At 46.4% G+C, this 13,950-nt stretch overlaps 2 protein-coding genes across 2 annotated transcripts in view; both read left to right on the top strand.

Annotated features, from left to right (window-relative positions):
- PSMD9 (proteasome 26S subunit, non-ATPase 9) overlaps positions 1–2,796 on the top strand; it is a 30,062-nt gene extending 27,266 nt beyond the window's left edge. Inside the window, exons 5-6 of the mRNA XM_017544290.2 lie at positions 1,388–1,476; positions 2,445–2,796. Of these exons, the coding sequence (XP_017399779.1) occupies positions 1,388–1,476; positions 2,445–2,472 (117 nt within the window). The 3' untranslated portion in view covers positions 2,473–2,796. The remainder of the gene's footprint in view (positions 1–1,387; positions 1,477–2,444) is intronic.
- Positions 2,797–5,142: 2,346 nt separating this feature from the next.
- CFAP251 (cilia and flagella associated protein 251) overlaps positions 5,143–13,950 on the top strand; it is an 84,699-nt gene continuing 75,891 nt past the window's right edge. Inside the window, exons 1-3 of the mRNA XM_037744181.1 lie at positions 5,143–5,385; positions 7,668–8,077; positions 9,757–10,092. Of these exons, the coding sequence (XP_037600109.1) occupies positions 5,346–5,385; positions 7,668–8,077; positions 9,757–10,092 (786 nt within the window). The 5' untranslated portion in view covers positions 5,143–5,345. The remainder of the gene's footprint in view (positions 5,386–7,667; positions 8,078–9,756; positions 10,093–13,950) is intronic.

A 13,950-nucleotide genomic window follows, 5' to 3' on the forward strand; every position in this document is an offset into this window, starting at 1 on the left:
TTTTTTTGTAATGGGGTGTGGTGGAATTCCACTGTGGTTTTGATTCTCATTTCTCTAATGATTAGTGACATGGAGTGTCTTTTCCTGTGCTTTTTGATCATTTGTATATCTTCTTTGAAGAAATGTCTATTCAGATCGGGTGGTGTGGTTCTCCTGTAATCCCAGTGCTTTCAGAGGCCAAGGCAGGTGGATCACTCGAGCTCAGGAGTTCAAGACCAGCCTGGGGATTATGGGAGGCTGAGGTGGGCAGATCAGTTGAGCCCAGGAATTAGAGACCAGGCCAGCCAATATGGTGAAGGCTTGTCTCTACTAAATATACAAAAAAATTAGCTGGACATGGTGGTGCATATCTGTAGTTACTGAGAAGGCTGAGGCACAAGAGTCGCTTGAACCTGGGAGGCTGAGGTTGCAGTGAGCTGAGACTGTACCACTGCACTCCAGCCTGGCAACAGAGCAAGACTCTGTTTCAGAAAAATAAAGTAATACATACACTTGGTTAAAAAATTGATAATATGGAAATATATAAAAGTGAACTTCTTCCTTTTATTCAAAAAGACTAGTCCTCTCTGGAAGTAACCACTCTTAACAGGTTTTTGCATGTTGTTCCAGAAAACTTCGCATGCACAAAGCAACATAGGTGTCCTTATAGAAAATATTATCAGCTGGGCACGGTGGCTCATGCCTATAATCCCAACACTTGGGAAGCCGAAGTGGGTCTATCACCTGCGTTCAGGAGTTCTGTGACCAGCCTGACCAACATAGTGAAACTCTGTCTCTACTAAAATTATAAAAATTAGCTGGCACATACCTGTAGTCCCAGCTACTTAGGAGGCTAAGACACAAGAATCAATTGAACCCGGGAGGTGGAGGTTGTAGTGAGCCAAGATCATGCCACTGTACTCCAGCCGGGGTGACAGAGTGAGACTCTGTCTCAAAAAAAAAAAAAAAAAGAAAATATTATCAAATAGGTTCACACTTTGCTAGGGTTTTTGTTTTGTTTTGACTAAAACGCTGCTTCTCTTACTGTATTTGAACAATACGTATTGTTGGACATTTCTGGTGTTTTCAGTTTTGAATCTCCACATCGCCCTGGAATGAGCACTTCATTTGCATGTCATCTTGTAATTGTGTATATGTACCTTGGATGTACCTTTTACAGATTGTTGGTGGAGGGACAGTGTTTTTCGAGGAAGGTGGTACTGATGTCAACACCTGGCTGCCTCGAGAGTACAGCGCCACGTTTCCCACCCCCTTGCCAACCACAGGATTATGCTGAAAATAAAAATCTTTACCAATTTCATAGGCAAAACATGGGGTCTCAGCATTTTAGCCTGCGTCTCTGAGTATGAATGAGGCTGAACATGAAATGAGCTTTTTTTCCTTTCAGAAGCCCCTGAATGTGACAGTGATCCGCAGCGGGGAGAAGCAACAGCTTAGACTTGTTCCGACACGCTGGGCAGGAAAAGGACTGCTGGGGTAAAGTATCTGTTTCTGCTTATTCTCACTGGGGCATCATTTGAGTGTTTGTTAAACATGAAGTTGGAGGGGAAGGCTGGGCAGACATTGGGGAATAATGGGAATCCCCAGTTTGCATGGAAACTGCAGATTAATCCTCATACTAGGAACCAGACTACAGCTATAGAAGCAGAGGGAGCCCCAGTGTCTGTTCCATCTGTCCTGGGAGTCTCTCTAGTTCATTCAGGAACTGGGCATTTGATTTTTTTTTTTTTTTTTTCAGACAGAATCTTACTCTGTTGACAGGCTGGAGTGCAGTGGCATGATCTCGGCTCACTGTGGCCTCTGCCTCCTGGGTTCAAGCGATTCTCCTGCCTCAGCCTCCCGAGTAGCTGGGACTACAGGCATGCGCCACTACGCCCAGCTAATTCTTTGTATTTTAGTAGAGACAGGTTTTCACCATGCTGGCCAGGATGGTCTTGATCTCCTGACCTCATGATCCACCCAACCAGGCCTCCCAAAGTGCTGGAATTACAGGCGTGAGCCACCATGCTTGGCTTACTTTAAATTAAGAATGAAAAGAACAAGGCCGGGCGTGGTGGCTCACGCCTGTAATCCCAGCACTTTGGGAGGCCGAGGCGGGTGGATCACGAGGTCAAGAGATCGAGACCATCCTGGTCAACATGGTGAAACCCCGTCTCTACTAATAACTACAAAAAATTAGCTGGGCATGGTGGCGCGTGCCTGTAATCCCAGCTACTCAGGAGGCTGAGGCAGGAGAATTGCCTGAACCCAGGAGGCGGAGGTTGCGGTGAGCCGAGATCGCGCCATTGCACTCCAGCCTGGGTAACAAGAGCGAAACTCTGTCTCAAAAAAAAAAAGAAAAAAAAAAGAAAAGAACATGGGTGAAAAGGTCAGAAGGGCTCAGCCTCTGACCTTCCTGAAAGGAGCCTCCAAACTTATGCCATTCCTTTTCTTCTCTCTTCCAGCTGCAACATTATTCCTCTGCAAAGATGATTGTCCCTGGGAACAGTTACGGAAGACATCTTCCCTTGCTCTGAACTTGGGTCTAGGGATTTCCTCATTGTCTTCTCTCCCTGAAGCGTAAGGATCTGGAAGAGGCTTGTATCCTGAACTTTCAGATGCTGGCGCCCACTAGTGTTACCTCTCTGGGTTAAGGCATTCTTAAACACTTGTGCTTGGCATCTTCTGCAGATTAGGCCATGGCCCTAAATGGGAATTCTCCGGATTGTGGGCAAGTGGGTGGAAGTTATTCTGGCAGATGCTGATCTGATTATTATCATTATTTTTAATAAACAGAGTTTTACAGTGCTGATATGACCCTGTTGTCACCCCAACTGAATTTCTTTTGAACTCCCTAAACCAAAGCTCGGATGGGGTCAGAACAGCTTCATGGAAAGTTGGGCAAAACAAGCCAGCAATTGCGAAGTCAGGCTTTGACCAACACATTTCTTTGCACTGAGGCCTTGCTGCTGTGGATACGGAAATTGCTAAGTAGTTCTGTGCTTCCTCAGCGGCTGGGCCGTTCAGACCACAGGAGCTCCCTTTGGCGAACTGGAAAGCCTGGAGGTAGTCCAGTGTGGTGGCGTGTCAGCTCCTCCTAGGATCCCACCAGAGGGCAGCAAGCTCCTTTCACTTTGCTAATAAAAGCCTCTACGTTTTTGTGTGTTTTTGTTTTTTGGAGACAGGGTCTTGCTTTGTCACCCAGGCTGGAGTGCAGTGTCATGATCAATATTCACTGAAGTCTTGACCAGCTGGGCACTGCCTCAGCCACCCACATATCTGGGACCACAGGTGTGTACCACCATGCATAGCTAATTTATTTTTTGTGGAGACAGGGTCTCCCTGTGTTGATCTGGTTGGTCTCAAACTCCCAGGCTCAAGCAATCCTCCTGCATTGGCCTCCTGTGTTGGGATCACAGGCGTGAGCCACTGTGCTCAGCCCACTTCTAGTTTGACTTTTTACAATCAAACCTCCTGGCTATGCCCTGAGATCAGTACTAATTTGTAAACTGCTGAGGTGTGGATAGGAACGGGTAGTGCTGGCAGATCAGACCTCTTGAAAATGCTTATTCTTCCTCCCGTTTTGTCTTTTTCTTTTTTTTTAGAGACTGAGTTTTGCTCTTGTTGCCCAGGCTGGAGTGCAATGGCATGATCTCAGCTCACTGCAACCTTCGCCCCTGGTTCAAGGGATTCTTCTGCCTCAGCCTCCCGAGTAGCTGGGATTACAGGTGGCTGCCACCAAGCCAGGCTAATTTTTTTGTACTTTTAGTAGAGATGGGGTTTTACCATGTTGGCCAGGCTGGTCTCGAACTCCAGACCTCAGGCGATCCACCCGCCCTGGCCTCCCAAAGTGCTGGGATTACAGACGTGAGTCACCGTGCCCAGCCTTGTCTCTTTTAGGATGGTAATATGAGTCCCAGTGATTCCTGCCAATGCTTTGAATTTCCTCTTCTCCATGATATCACAGTGTTTATTTCCCCAGTTCTTGCATACCACTTTCTGTTTCAGCAGTTCTGCCAGGTAACCCTGTATTCCTTGGGACTGGTTTTGCTGCAGTTGGATACAGATACCAGCTCGCCTTAATGGGATCAGTATTGCTGCGTGCTTCCAGCCACTGGTTCTCATGCTCAATTCCAAAACCCTCCTATTGGGCAAATTCCCTCAAACTGTATTTGACCCAACAGCCACACACGTATTCCCGTCTGGTAGCTGCAGACATGCTGTGTTTACCAATGTTTGCTGTTTAAATTGCATGTTCTAATTCCAAGTATTTTCCAGTCTCTGTTTATAAGTCTCAGACTATAATAAACACAGCTTGCCTCAGTTTATCCTTTTTTATTTTGAGATGTATGCATATTAATCAAATTACCATCACTGGGGCATAGCAGTGGGGGCGGGGAGAATTATTCACATTCTCCTAAAAGGAAAGCAGCAAAGAGCCTTTTGTCTCAGTGGCTATGGCTGGTTTCCCGCAGGGTTCCCAGTGGAAACCCGTGTGGTCACCTGTTGCCATCTTCCATAGGAGAGTCACTTTGACGTGGAATGATCCTAATAGATTTAGCCAGACTGGTTTTACAGAAACGCTCTGTGCTGAGAACTGGAAACGATTGCACCCTATATCATATCTGCCTCCACCAGCTGGGACTGTCTGCAACACGCGGTGCCCAGTGAGGAGGCAGGCAGGACAGTTCTGTGCTGCATCCACGAGACCTGGAAATTCTGTTTGCTTTTGGAAAAAGAGTATTGTATCCGAGTTCATACTTCTCCACCCCATCTTGCCAAGGCTGCGGAAAGTAAAAATTGGCAGTATTGGTGGCTGCAGCGGGGACGGGACCATGGGAAAACGGGGATCGCGAGAGCGGAGGAAGGAAAGCGAGGAAAGTCGATGACGCCAGCAACCTGCAGGGGGCGCGCCGGCCACGCTCGCGACCGCTTCCTGGGCACGTGACCACCGCCCCGCCCTGTCGCTTTTGGGCCCGTCGCTTCCGGCGGCAGCGGTTGCCATGGGGACGGAGCTTTGGTGGCAACCAGAACTAGGGAGCTGGTGGAGAAGGTAGCGACTGCTGGAAGGAGGCCCGGGAGGTGGCTGAGGGGTCCAGGCAGCGGGACGACCCCGGCCTTTTGAGGACTGGGGTGGGTTCTCTCTGTAAGTCTGGGGCGAAGGCCACGGATCCTTGGCGGGGGTCCCCGGCCTGGCGAGGTCTGGCGCCCCTTGGGGGGCGCTCACCCGACCTGGGCCTTGTGGGGGTGGCCCCGAGGAGACCTGAGTTGGAGGCAGAGGCCGCACCTGGGCTTTAGTCCTCCTGCAGAGTCACGGACCTGGCACCCTTGCCCCAAACCCTTGTGGCTCGAACCCGGCCTTCCAGATGCGCCGGCAAAGTTGGGCTCAGTCAGAAGAGGCTGGTGGTGAGAGTCCTCGACTTGAATCACAGCAGTAATTTTTCAGCTAGAGAAACTAAGTGCCAGAGAGATCTCTTTCTTACTAGCAGTGTCATCTTGAGTAAGTCACTTCACCTCTCAGAGCCTCAAACTCATTCATTCATTATCATTATTGTTATTTTTATTTACTTATTTATTTTTGAGACAGTCTGTCTCTGTCGCCAGGCCGGAGTGCAGTCATGCGATCTCGGCTCACTGCAACCTCCGCCTCCCAGGTTCAAATGATCCTCCTGCCTCAGCCTCCCGAGTAGCTGGGACTACAGGCGGCATCATCACGCCCAGCTAATTTTTGTATTTTTAGTAGAGACGGGGTTTCACTATGTTGGCCAAGATGGTCTCCATCTCTTGACCTCGTGATCCACCCGCTTCGGCCTCCCAAAGTGCTGGGAGTTACAGGTGTGAAGCACTGTGCCCAGCCTCATTATTTAATTACTTTTTTTTTTCTAGAGATGAATTTGAGGAGCTGATACATTTAGTGCTAACAAATTAAGAAATAGAAATACATTTTCTACCCTGTGCTCTTTGGGACTTTATTTTCAAAGAGTTGAGTTCTCTTATTCTAATGTCAACGAAAATGTAGAGATTATTTTTTTCCTCTGGGTCCAACTCTTTAGGCATGAAGTATCCATCCTTGTTTTCCTAGTTAGATCTCTTGTTATAAGGAATAACTGAGAGATATGTCCAAAGGCTTTCAAACTGTTCGTTTCTTTGCACATTCGGGTTGGTTTTCTCTCAAATAATAACAATTGCTACAATTTTTTCAAGCTGTATGTGCCAGAACTGTTTTGAACATTTTATATATGTTAGCTCTTCTTTACAACCACCGTATAATTTAGGATTATTCTTTTTATTTTGTCCGTGAGAAAATGTGGACTATGAAGAGTGAAGTGACTTGCACAACGTCACAGAGCAAGTGCCTGGTGGAAATGGGATTCAGTGCTAGGACGCTGACAGCGAGGCCCACACTTTTAACCACAAGGCTGCTGTGCTTCTTCTTGTAGTCCTGTTTCTAGAATTGTTAATATGTGGATTATGCATTTTGCTGCCTGTGGGAATATGAATATATTTGAAATGAGTTAGAAGCCTCCAAGGATTTTATTCCTAGAAAGTGGAGAGGCCCTGGATCAATATTTTTAAGATCTGGGCCACAAATACATACACTGTAAGATTTCCCAGCCAGGCACGATGGCTCACCCCTGTAATCCCAGCATTTTGGGAGGCCAAGGCGGGCGGATAACTTGAGGTCAGGAGTTCAAGATCAGCCTGGCCAACTTGGTGAAACCCCGTCTCCACTGAAAAAATACAAAAATTAGCCCAGTGTGATGGCACATGCCTGTAATCCCAGCTACTGGGGAGGCTGGGGCAGGAGAATCGATTGAACATGGGAGATGGGGGTTGCAGCGAGCCAAGATCGCACCACTGCACTCCAGCCTGGGCAACAGAGTGAGACCATCTCAAAAAAAAAAAGATTTCCCACAAATATAACATTCTTTTTTTTTTTTTTTTTTTTTTTTTTTTTTTTAAAATTTTTTTTTTTTTTTTTTTTTTTTTTTTTTTTTTTTGAGATGGAGTCTTGCTCTGTAGTCTAGCTGTAGTGTAGTGGTGTATTCTTGGCTCAATGTAATCTGTCCTCCCAGGTTCAAGCAATTCTTCTGTCTCAGCCTCCCGAGAGGCTGGGATTATAGGTGCCTGCCACCATGCCTGGCTAATTTTTTGTATTTGTAGTAGGGATGGAGTTTCACCATGTTGGCCAGGCTGGTCTCAATCTCCTGACCTCAAGTGATCCTCCTGCCTCATTACAGATGTCAGCCACCACATCTGGCCAGAAATATGACATTCTTTTTTAATTTAATTTTTTGAGATGGAGTTTTGCTGTTGTCACCCAGGCTGGAGTGCAATGGCACAATCTCGGCTCACTGCAACCTCTGCCTCCCTGGTTCATGCAATCCTCCTGCCTCAGCCTCCACAGGTGCCCACCACCACACCTGGCTAATTTTTGTATTTTTAGTAGAGACAAGGTTTCATCATGTAGGCCAGGCTGGTCTCGAACTCCTGACCTCAGGTGATCCATCTGCCTCGGCCTAGTGCTGGGATTATAGGCGTGAGCCACCGTGCCTGGCCAGAAACATGACATTCTTTTTATTCCCGTGGAAAGGGACCAGAGCCAGTTGTGCACATTTCATAGGTTAGCACACTAGGAAATGGAGAGCCGAGGGGCTTGCTGGTTATTATGGTCAAAATCTCTCCAGAGGAAACTCTACAGAGAAGGATGTCAGATGCAGAGGAGGCCCCCAGAGAATCGACAGGACAAAATGGAGAAACAGAAATGAAAGAAGAGGAGGAACCTAATCCAAATTATAAAGAAGTAGAAAATCCACAAGAGGAATTGAAAGATGACACATTAGCATGGAGAGAGTCTCAGGAGGAGGAGAGGAAAAAGGGCGAGGAGGAAGGGGAGGAGGAGGAGGAAGAGGAGGGGGAGGAGGACAAAGAGATTGCCATGGAAGAAACTCAGGAAAAAGCTGGAGAAGCCCAGGAGGAGGAGGCTTCAGGAATACAGAAAGAAACCACAGTGGAGCCCCAAGAAATGAAAAAATCCATGACCAGTTTGGAGACACAGATTACCGATTCCCAGTCAATCACATCAGCAATTTTCCCAGTAAGTAATCATCTTAATTCATTCATAATCATTAATTGAATGCTTAGTATAGGCCAGACTATGGGAACACAAAATCAAATTAGATACAATTCTTTTTTTTTTTTTTTTTTTTTTGAGACAAGGTCTCATTCTGTTGCCCAGGCTGGAGTGCAGTGGCATGATCTCGGCTCACTGCAACCTCTGCTTCCTGAGTTCAAGCAATTCTCCTGCCTTAGCCTCCTGAGTAGCTGAGATTACAGGCATTAGCCACCACACCTGGCTAATTTTTTGTATTTTCAGTGGGGATGAGTTTTGGTATTACCATGATGGCCAGGCTGGTCTCAAATGCATGACCTCAAATGATCTGCCCACCTTGGCCTTCCAAAGTGCTAGGATTGCAGGCATGAGCCACCATGGCCAGGCCACAATCCATTCTTTTTTTTTTTTTTTTGTCTTTGGAGTTTCGCTCTTGTTGCCCAGGCTGGAGTGCAATGGTGCAATCTTGGTTCACTGCAACCTCTGCCTCCTGAGTTCAAGCGATTCTCCTGCCCCAGCCTTCTGAGTAGCTGAGATTACAGGCATTCACCACCACGCCCAGCTAATTTTTTTGTATTTTTAGCAGAGATGGGGTTTCACCCATGTTGGCCAGGCTGGTCTCAAACTCCTGACCTCAGGTGATCCACCCGCCTTCGCCTCCCAAAGTCCTGGGAGCCACTGCTCCTGGCCATAATCCATTCTTTTAAGGAGCTCTAAGGTGTATAGGGAGGCAGAGCTGTGAGTGCAGTGATTGAAAGATATACAGGAGATGAAGCAGGGCCTCTTAACCCACTTTGGAGGATGGCCAGGGAAAGCTTCCTGGAGGAGGTGTGTGCCACAGCTGAAGTGTGCTTCTCTCAGAATGGAGTCAGTATGATAATAGGAGTGTAGGTTTCCTACAGACTGCTCCCAGCAGGAGAACTCAGCTGTGGCCTAAGAATAGGTCACTGTGAGTAGTCAGCCTTCTGGAGACCAATAGTGCCACTTAGAAGAATGATTTTGCCATTGTGGGTCTGCTGGTAGGCCAAGAATAAACTTGAGCACACTCATGTTTGTCTTTCCTTGCCTTTGCCTTTGCCTTGTCTTTTTCCCTCTCCCTCTCTTTTCCCTCTCCTCTCCTCTATTTTCCCTCTCCCCTCCCCTCTCTTTTTCCTCTCCCCTCCCCTCCTCTTCCCTCCTCTCTCTTCTCCCCTCCTCTCATCCCTCCTTCCTACCCTGGGTCTCACTTTGTCACCTAGGCTGAAGTGCAATGGCATTGATCTCTCACAAGCAGCCTCAACCTCCCAGGCTCAAGTGATCCTCCCACCCCAGCCTCTTGAGTAGCTGGAACTACAGGCATGCACCACCACGCCCAGCTAATTTTGTTCATTTCCGGTAGAGATAAGGTGTCACTATGTTGGCCAGGCTGGTCTTGAACTTCTGGGCTCAAGTGATCCTTCCCCCTTGGCCTCCCAAAGTGCTGGGATTACAGGCGTACGCCACTGCACCCTATCTCGTTTTGTTTTTTAAGTAAAAATGTTCCAGGCTCTTTTAAAAAACATTTCGTAATTCCAAGGTGAAGCTAACACTAAGACTGGCTGATTAGGAATAGAAAAGGGAAATAATAGGTGAAGGTAGCAGCACATACCATATGTGGAATCATGATCTTTTATTTCTTTTTAAAGACAACCCAAAGAGGTAGCGAGTCAAAGCCTTCCTTACAGCCAGAGGATTCAGAAGCAGATGAATTTCTTGATTTGGATCAAATCAGTCCTGAGGAACAACAGATGAGTTCCCCTGAAAGGCAGCCTTCAGGAGAGCTTGAGGACACCAACCAGAGGCCCCAGGATGAACTGGGACGAGAAAGAAGGGACTTGGAGCCAGAAAAGAAAGAGGAGGGACAAGAAAGGAGCGTATCCTCTACCCAGTCCATAGCAGGGATCTCCAGGGAGTCACTGGTGTCCACCACCACAGAGGACGTTTTGTTTCAAAAGGATAAAAGTGCCCCGGTGTATCCCTTGGTAAGTAGAATGCTTTTACACCTCCCCCAGCGCTTTGAGAGTATTGTGCAATAGGGAATTTTAGGCATCTGGGGGAAAATAAAACCACCAGAAGGATACTTTTAAAACTACTAATAGACTTTGTGTCTTTTTTTTTTTTTTTTTTTTTAAGATGTTTTTTTTTTTTTTTTTTTTTTTTTTTTTTTTTTTTTTTTTTTTTTTTTTTTTTTTAAGATGGAGTCTTGGTCTGTTGCCCAGGCTGGAGTGCACTGGCACGATCTTGGCTGGTTCACTGCAGTCTCTGCCTCCTGGGTTCAAGCGATTCTTGTGCCTCAGCCTCCCAAGTAACTGGGATTATAGGCATGAGCCACCATGCCTGGCTAATTTTTGTATTTTCAGTAGAGATGGGGGTCTTGCCGTGTTGGCCAGGTTAGTCTTGAACTCCTTACATCAGGTGATCCACCTGCTTTGGCCTCCCAAAGTGCTGGCATTACAGGCATGAGCCACTGGGCCCAGCCTAGACTTCTGTCTTTTAAAGTTAAGAGCTCCGACTGGAACGTGTGTGACTGAACATGAACTTGAGAGCTGCATCTGGGTTCAATCGTGTTGTTCAGCAGGAGGAAATTCCGGACATAGTTTGTCTGTTGCATAGGGTGCTACTTTGTGTGGGAGATTCAGACTCCACCCGCTCTCTCCCCAGCTTCCTCTCCCTCTTCTTCCCCCCACTTTCCCTTATCTCTCCTCCCCTCCAGTCTCCTCTCCTTTTTCTCTTTCAGTTGTAAAATTCTTCCCTTATGCCACAATTCCACCCCTTTCCCTTCTTGCCCCACCTCTTCTGCCTTGATATCTTTCCATGCCCCCAAAACCATCCGTTCCAAGAGGGTCCCAGAGTGGAAGGTAATGGAGGAGTGAAAGCCACCGTGAAAAGCCCCAGGCAGTCCAGAGGACTCTGCCTTTGCCACTGCTGAAAATATTCCAGGGAGGCACCATCTGCGAGGAATAAAAATATTATCATTTACCAAGAGAAGGAAAAGGAGGGGTTTTTTCCTTCTTCCTCCATCTGCTACTTTCTGAAAATTGTTTCCTAGGATTCATCCTTCCTGTAGCTTCATGCCTTTGGAAGATGTGGAAGTGACTGAATGGATATCAAACACTTAATGTAGTTCCTAACACACAGTGGGTACTCAGTAAGTGTCCGCAACTGTGTGGCAATGGCGATGATGGAGGCAAGGTGTCTGGAGGGAAATGCAGACACTGAAAACCTCCTTTCTGCAGATTGGGCTTCATGTGAGCCTAGTGTCACAGCTTCTCTCCCATCACATGCAACTGTCCAGTCTGAGAAAAGAATACTTGAGCTTTAGGGCCCACAGCGACTCTTGTCTTGTTTAGCCAGCAAACATAAATCAGCTACTATCTCTAAGGAGAAGGTGGATTCCTTGTGTCACGGGCCAGCTATATCGACAAGAGCCAATCCCCAGGTTTGGGTCTCTGTTAGCCTTTGTCTCATTGCAGAACCAAAATTTTTCTAGACTGTCTTCCTTTGCAAATTACTTGAGCTCTTTTTTTTTTTTTTTTTTTTTTTTAAGAGACAGAGCTCTGCTGTGTTGCCCAGGCTGTACTAGAACTCAATCTTCACACCTCGGCCTCCTGAAATTTCTCTAGCTTTTTGCATATATATTCTTTCTTTTTCCTTTAGTTTCCTTTTCTTCTCCTTTATTACTTTTTCTTTTCGTTTTTCTTTATTTTGAGACAGGCTCTCACTCTATTACCCAGACTAGAGTGCAGCACTGCGATCACAGTTCATTGCAACCTCCGCCTCCCGGGTTCAATTTATCTTCCCACCTCAGCCTCCCGAATATCTGGGACTACAGGCATGTATCACCACACCCAGCTAATTTTATTTATTTATTTTATTTTATTTTTTTGAGATGGAGCCTCGCTCTGTCGCCCAGGCTGGAGTTCAGTGGCGCGATCTTGGCTCACAGCAACCTCCACCCGGGGTTCAAGCAATTCTCCTGCCTCAGCCTCCTGAGTAGCTGAGATTACAGGTGCCCGCCACCACGCCCAGCTAATTTTTGTATTTTTAGTAGAGATGGGGTTTCACCATGTTGGCCAGGATGGTCTGGATCTCTTGACCTCGTTATGCACCCACCTTGGCCTCCCAAAGTGCTGGGATTACAGATGTGAGCCACTGCGCCTGGACTAATTTTAAAAATCTTTTGTAGAGATGGGGTCTTACTATGTCCCTCATGCTGGTCTTGAACTCCTAAGCTCAAGCAATCCTCCTGCCTTGGCTTCCCAAAGTGTTGAGATTATAGGTGTGAGCTACCTGGCCTCTATTTTTTTCTTTTTGTTAAAACTATTCAGTGTTGGCCAGGTGTGGAGGCTCACACCTGTAATCCCAGCACGTTGGGAAGCTGAGGTAGGTGCATCACCTGAGATCAGAAGTTCAAGACCAGCCTGGCCAACATGGTAAAACCCTGTCTTTACTAAAAATACAAAAATTAGCTGGGCATGATGGCAGGTACTGTAATCCCAGCCACTTGGGAGGCTGAGGAAGGAGAATTGCTTGAACCTGGGAGATGGAGGTTGTAGTGAGCCAAGATTGCAACATTGCACTCCAGCTTGGGCAATAGAGTGAGACCATCTCAAAAAAACAACGACAAAAAACTATTCAGTGTTAGTTGTAAAAAATTCAGACAACTTATACATGTTTGAAGGCAAAGATTCTTCTTTCTGCACACCCCCACCCCAATCTCATTTCCCTGAGTAAATCTCACTTTCCTGCCACATATTTTTTTTCTTTTTTTTAAAGTTTCACTCTTGTTGCCCAGGCTGGAATGCAGTGGTATGATCTCGGCTCACTGCAACCTCTGCCTCCCAGGTTCAAGCGATTCTCCTGCCTCAGCCTCCTGAGTAGCTGGGATCACAGGCACGCGCCACCATGCCCAGCTAACTTTTGTATTTTTGTAGAGACAGGGTTTCACCATGTAAGCCAGGCTGGTCTCGAGCTCCTGACCTCAGGTGATCCACCCACCTCAGCCTCCCAAAGTGCTGAGATTACAGGCATGATCCACCGTGCCCAGCCCACTTCCTCTTTTCAAATGTAACTCTTCCCCTCTCTGTGGCCATTTATGTTGCTTCTAATTTCTTGCACACAAGGTCCTACAATAAACACGCTCCTCCATCTCTCCTGTGTCCACAGCATCCTCCTTTTCCTTTGGGGTCCCCTGCCTTAGTCCTAAGGCCTGTAATAGCTCCCAGGGCTCACTATCAATAGACATGACTGTGGATTCCACCTCCAGCCAGGAAATAAGGCAATCGTGTATTTATGAGCATGAATCTTATGAATATCAAATAAGTGAAATCTGGTTTTGACAGTAAAGTTTTGTTTTCCAGATTAATATGTTTTAGAAAAAGATTGATGTAAGTGGTGGCTGTCTACGTAATCATCTGTCATGCATGTTAAAACTGGTGTAAAACACGATGATTAATACTATTTGATTTCTGTAATTGTGAACCCTGCTCGAGTGGGGTCGTTCTATTACCACTCAGTGAAGTAAGCCTCATGGTGACCCGGGAAGAGCTGTTATGGCTGAAGACAGGAGTCCTTTTAGGAATGTTCTCTTTTTATAACTAATTCGTTAAATGGCAAAATGAATTTCCAGGAAGATGATCCTTTTAGGATTAACAAGTTTCCAAAAGAACAATTTCATTTGAATAAATCAGCTTTTAAGAAAAAGCCAAATATTAAATAATTCTGTTCCTAGAAGTTGCAGCTTGAGACAATTATGATTCCATAATTCTACCACTCATACCCACACAATAAGAGATCTAAATATAAATATAAATTATAGGGAATGAGCAGATGGAAACAGG

Source organism: Cebus imitator, unplaced genomic scaffold, assembly GCF_001604975.1.
Source record: "Cebus imitator isolate Cc_AM_T3 unplaced genomic scaffold, Cebus_imitator-1.0 Scaffold169, whole genome shotgun sequence".
Lineage (NCBI taxonomy): Eukaryota > Metazoa > Chordata > Mammalia > Primates > Cebidae > Cebus > Cebus imitator.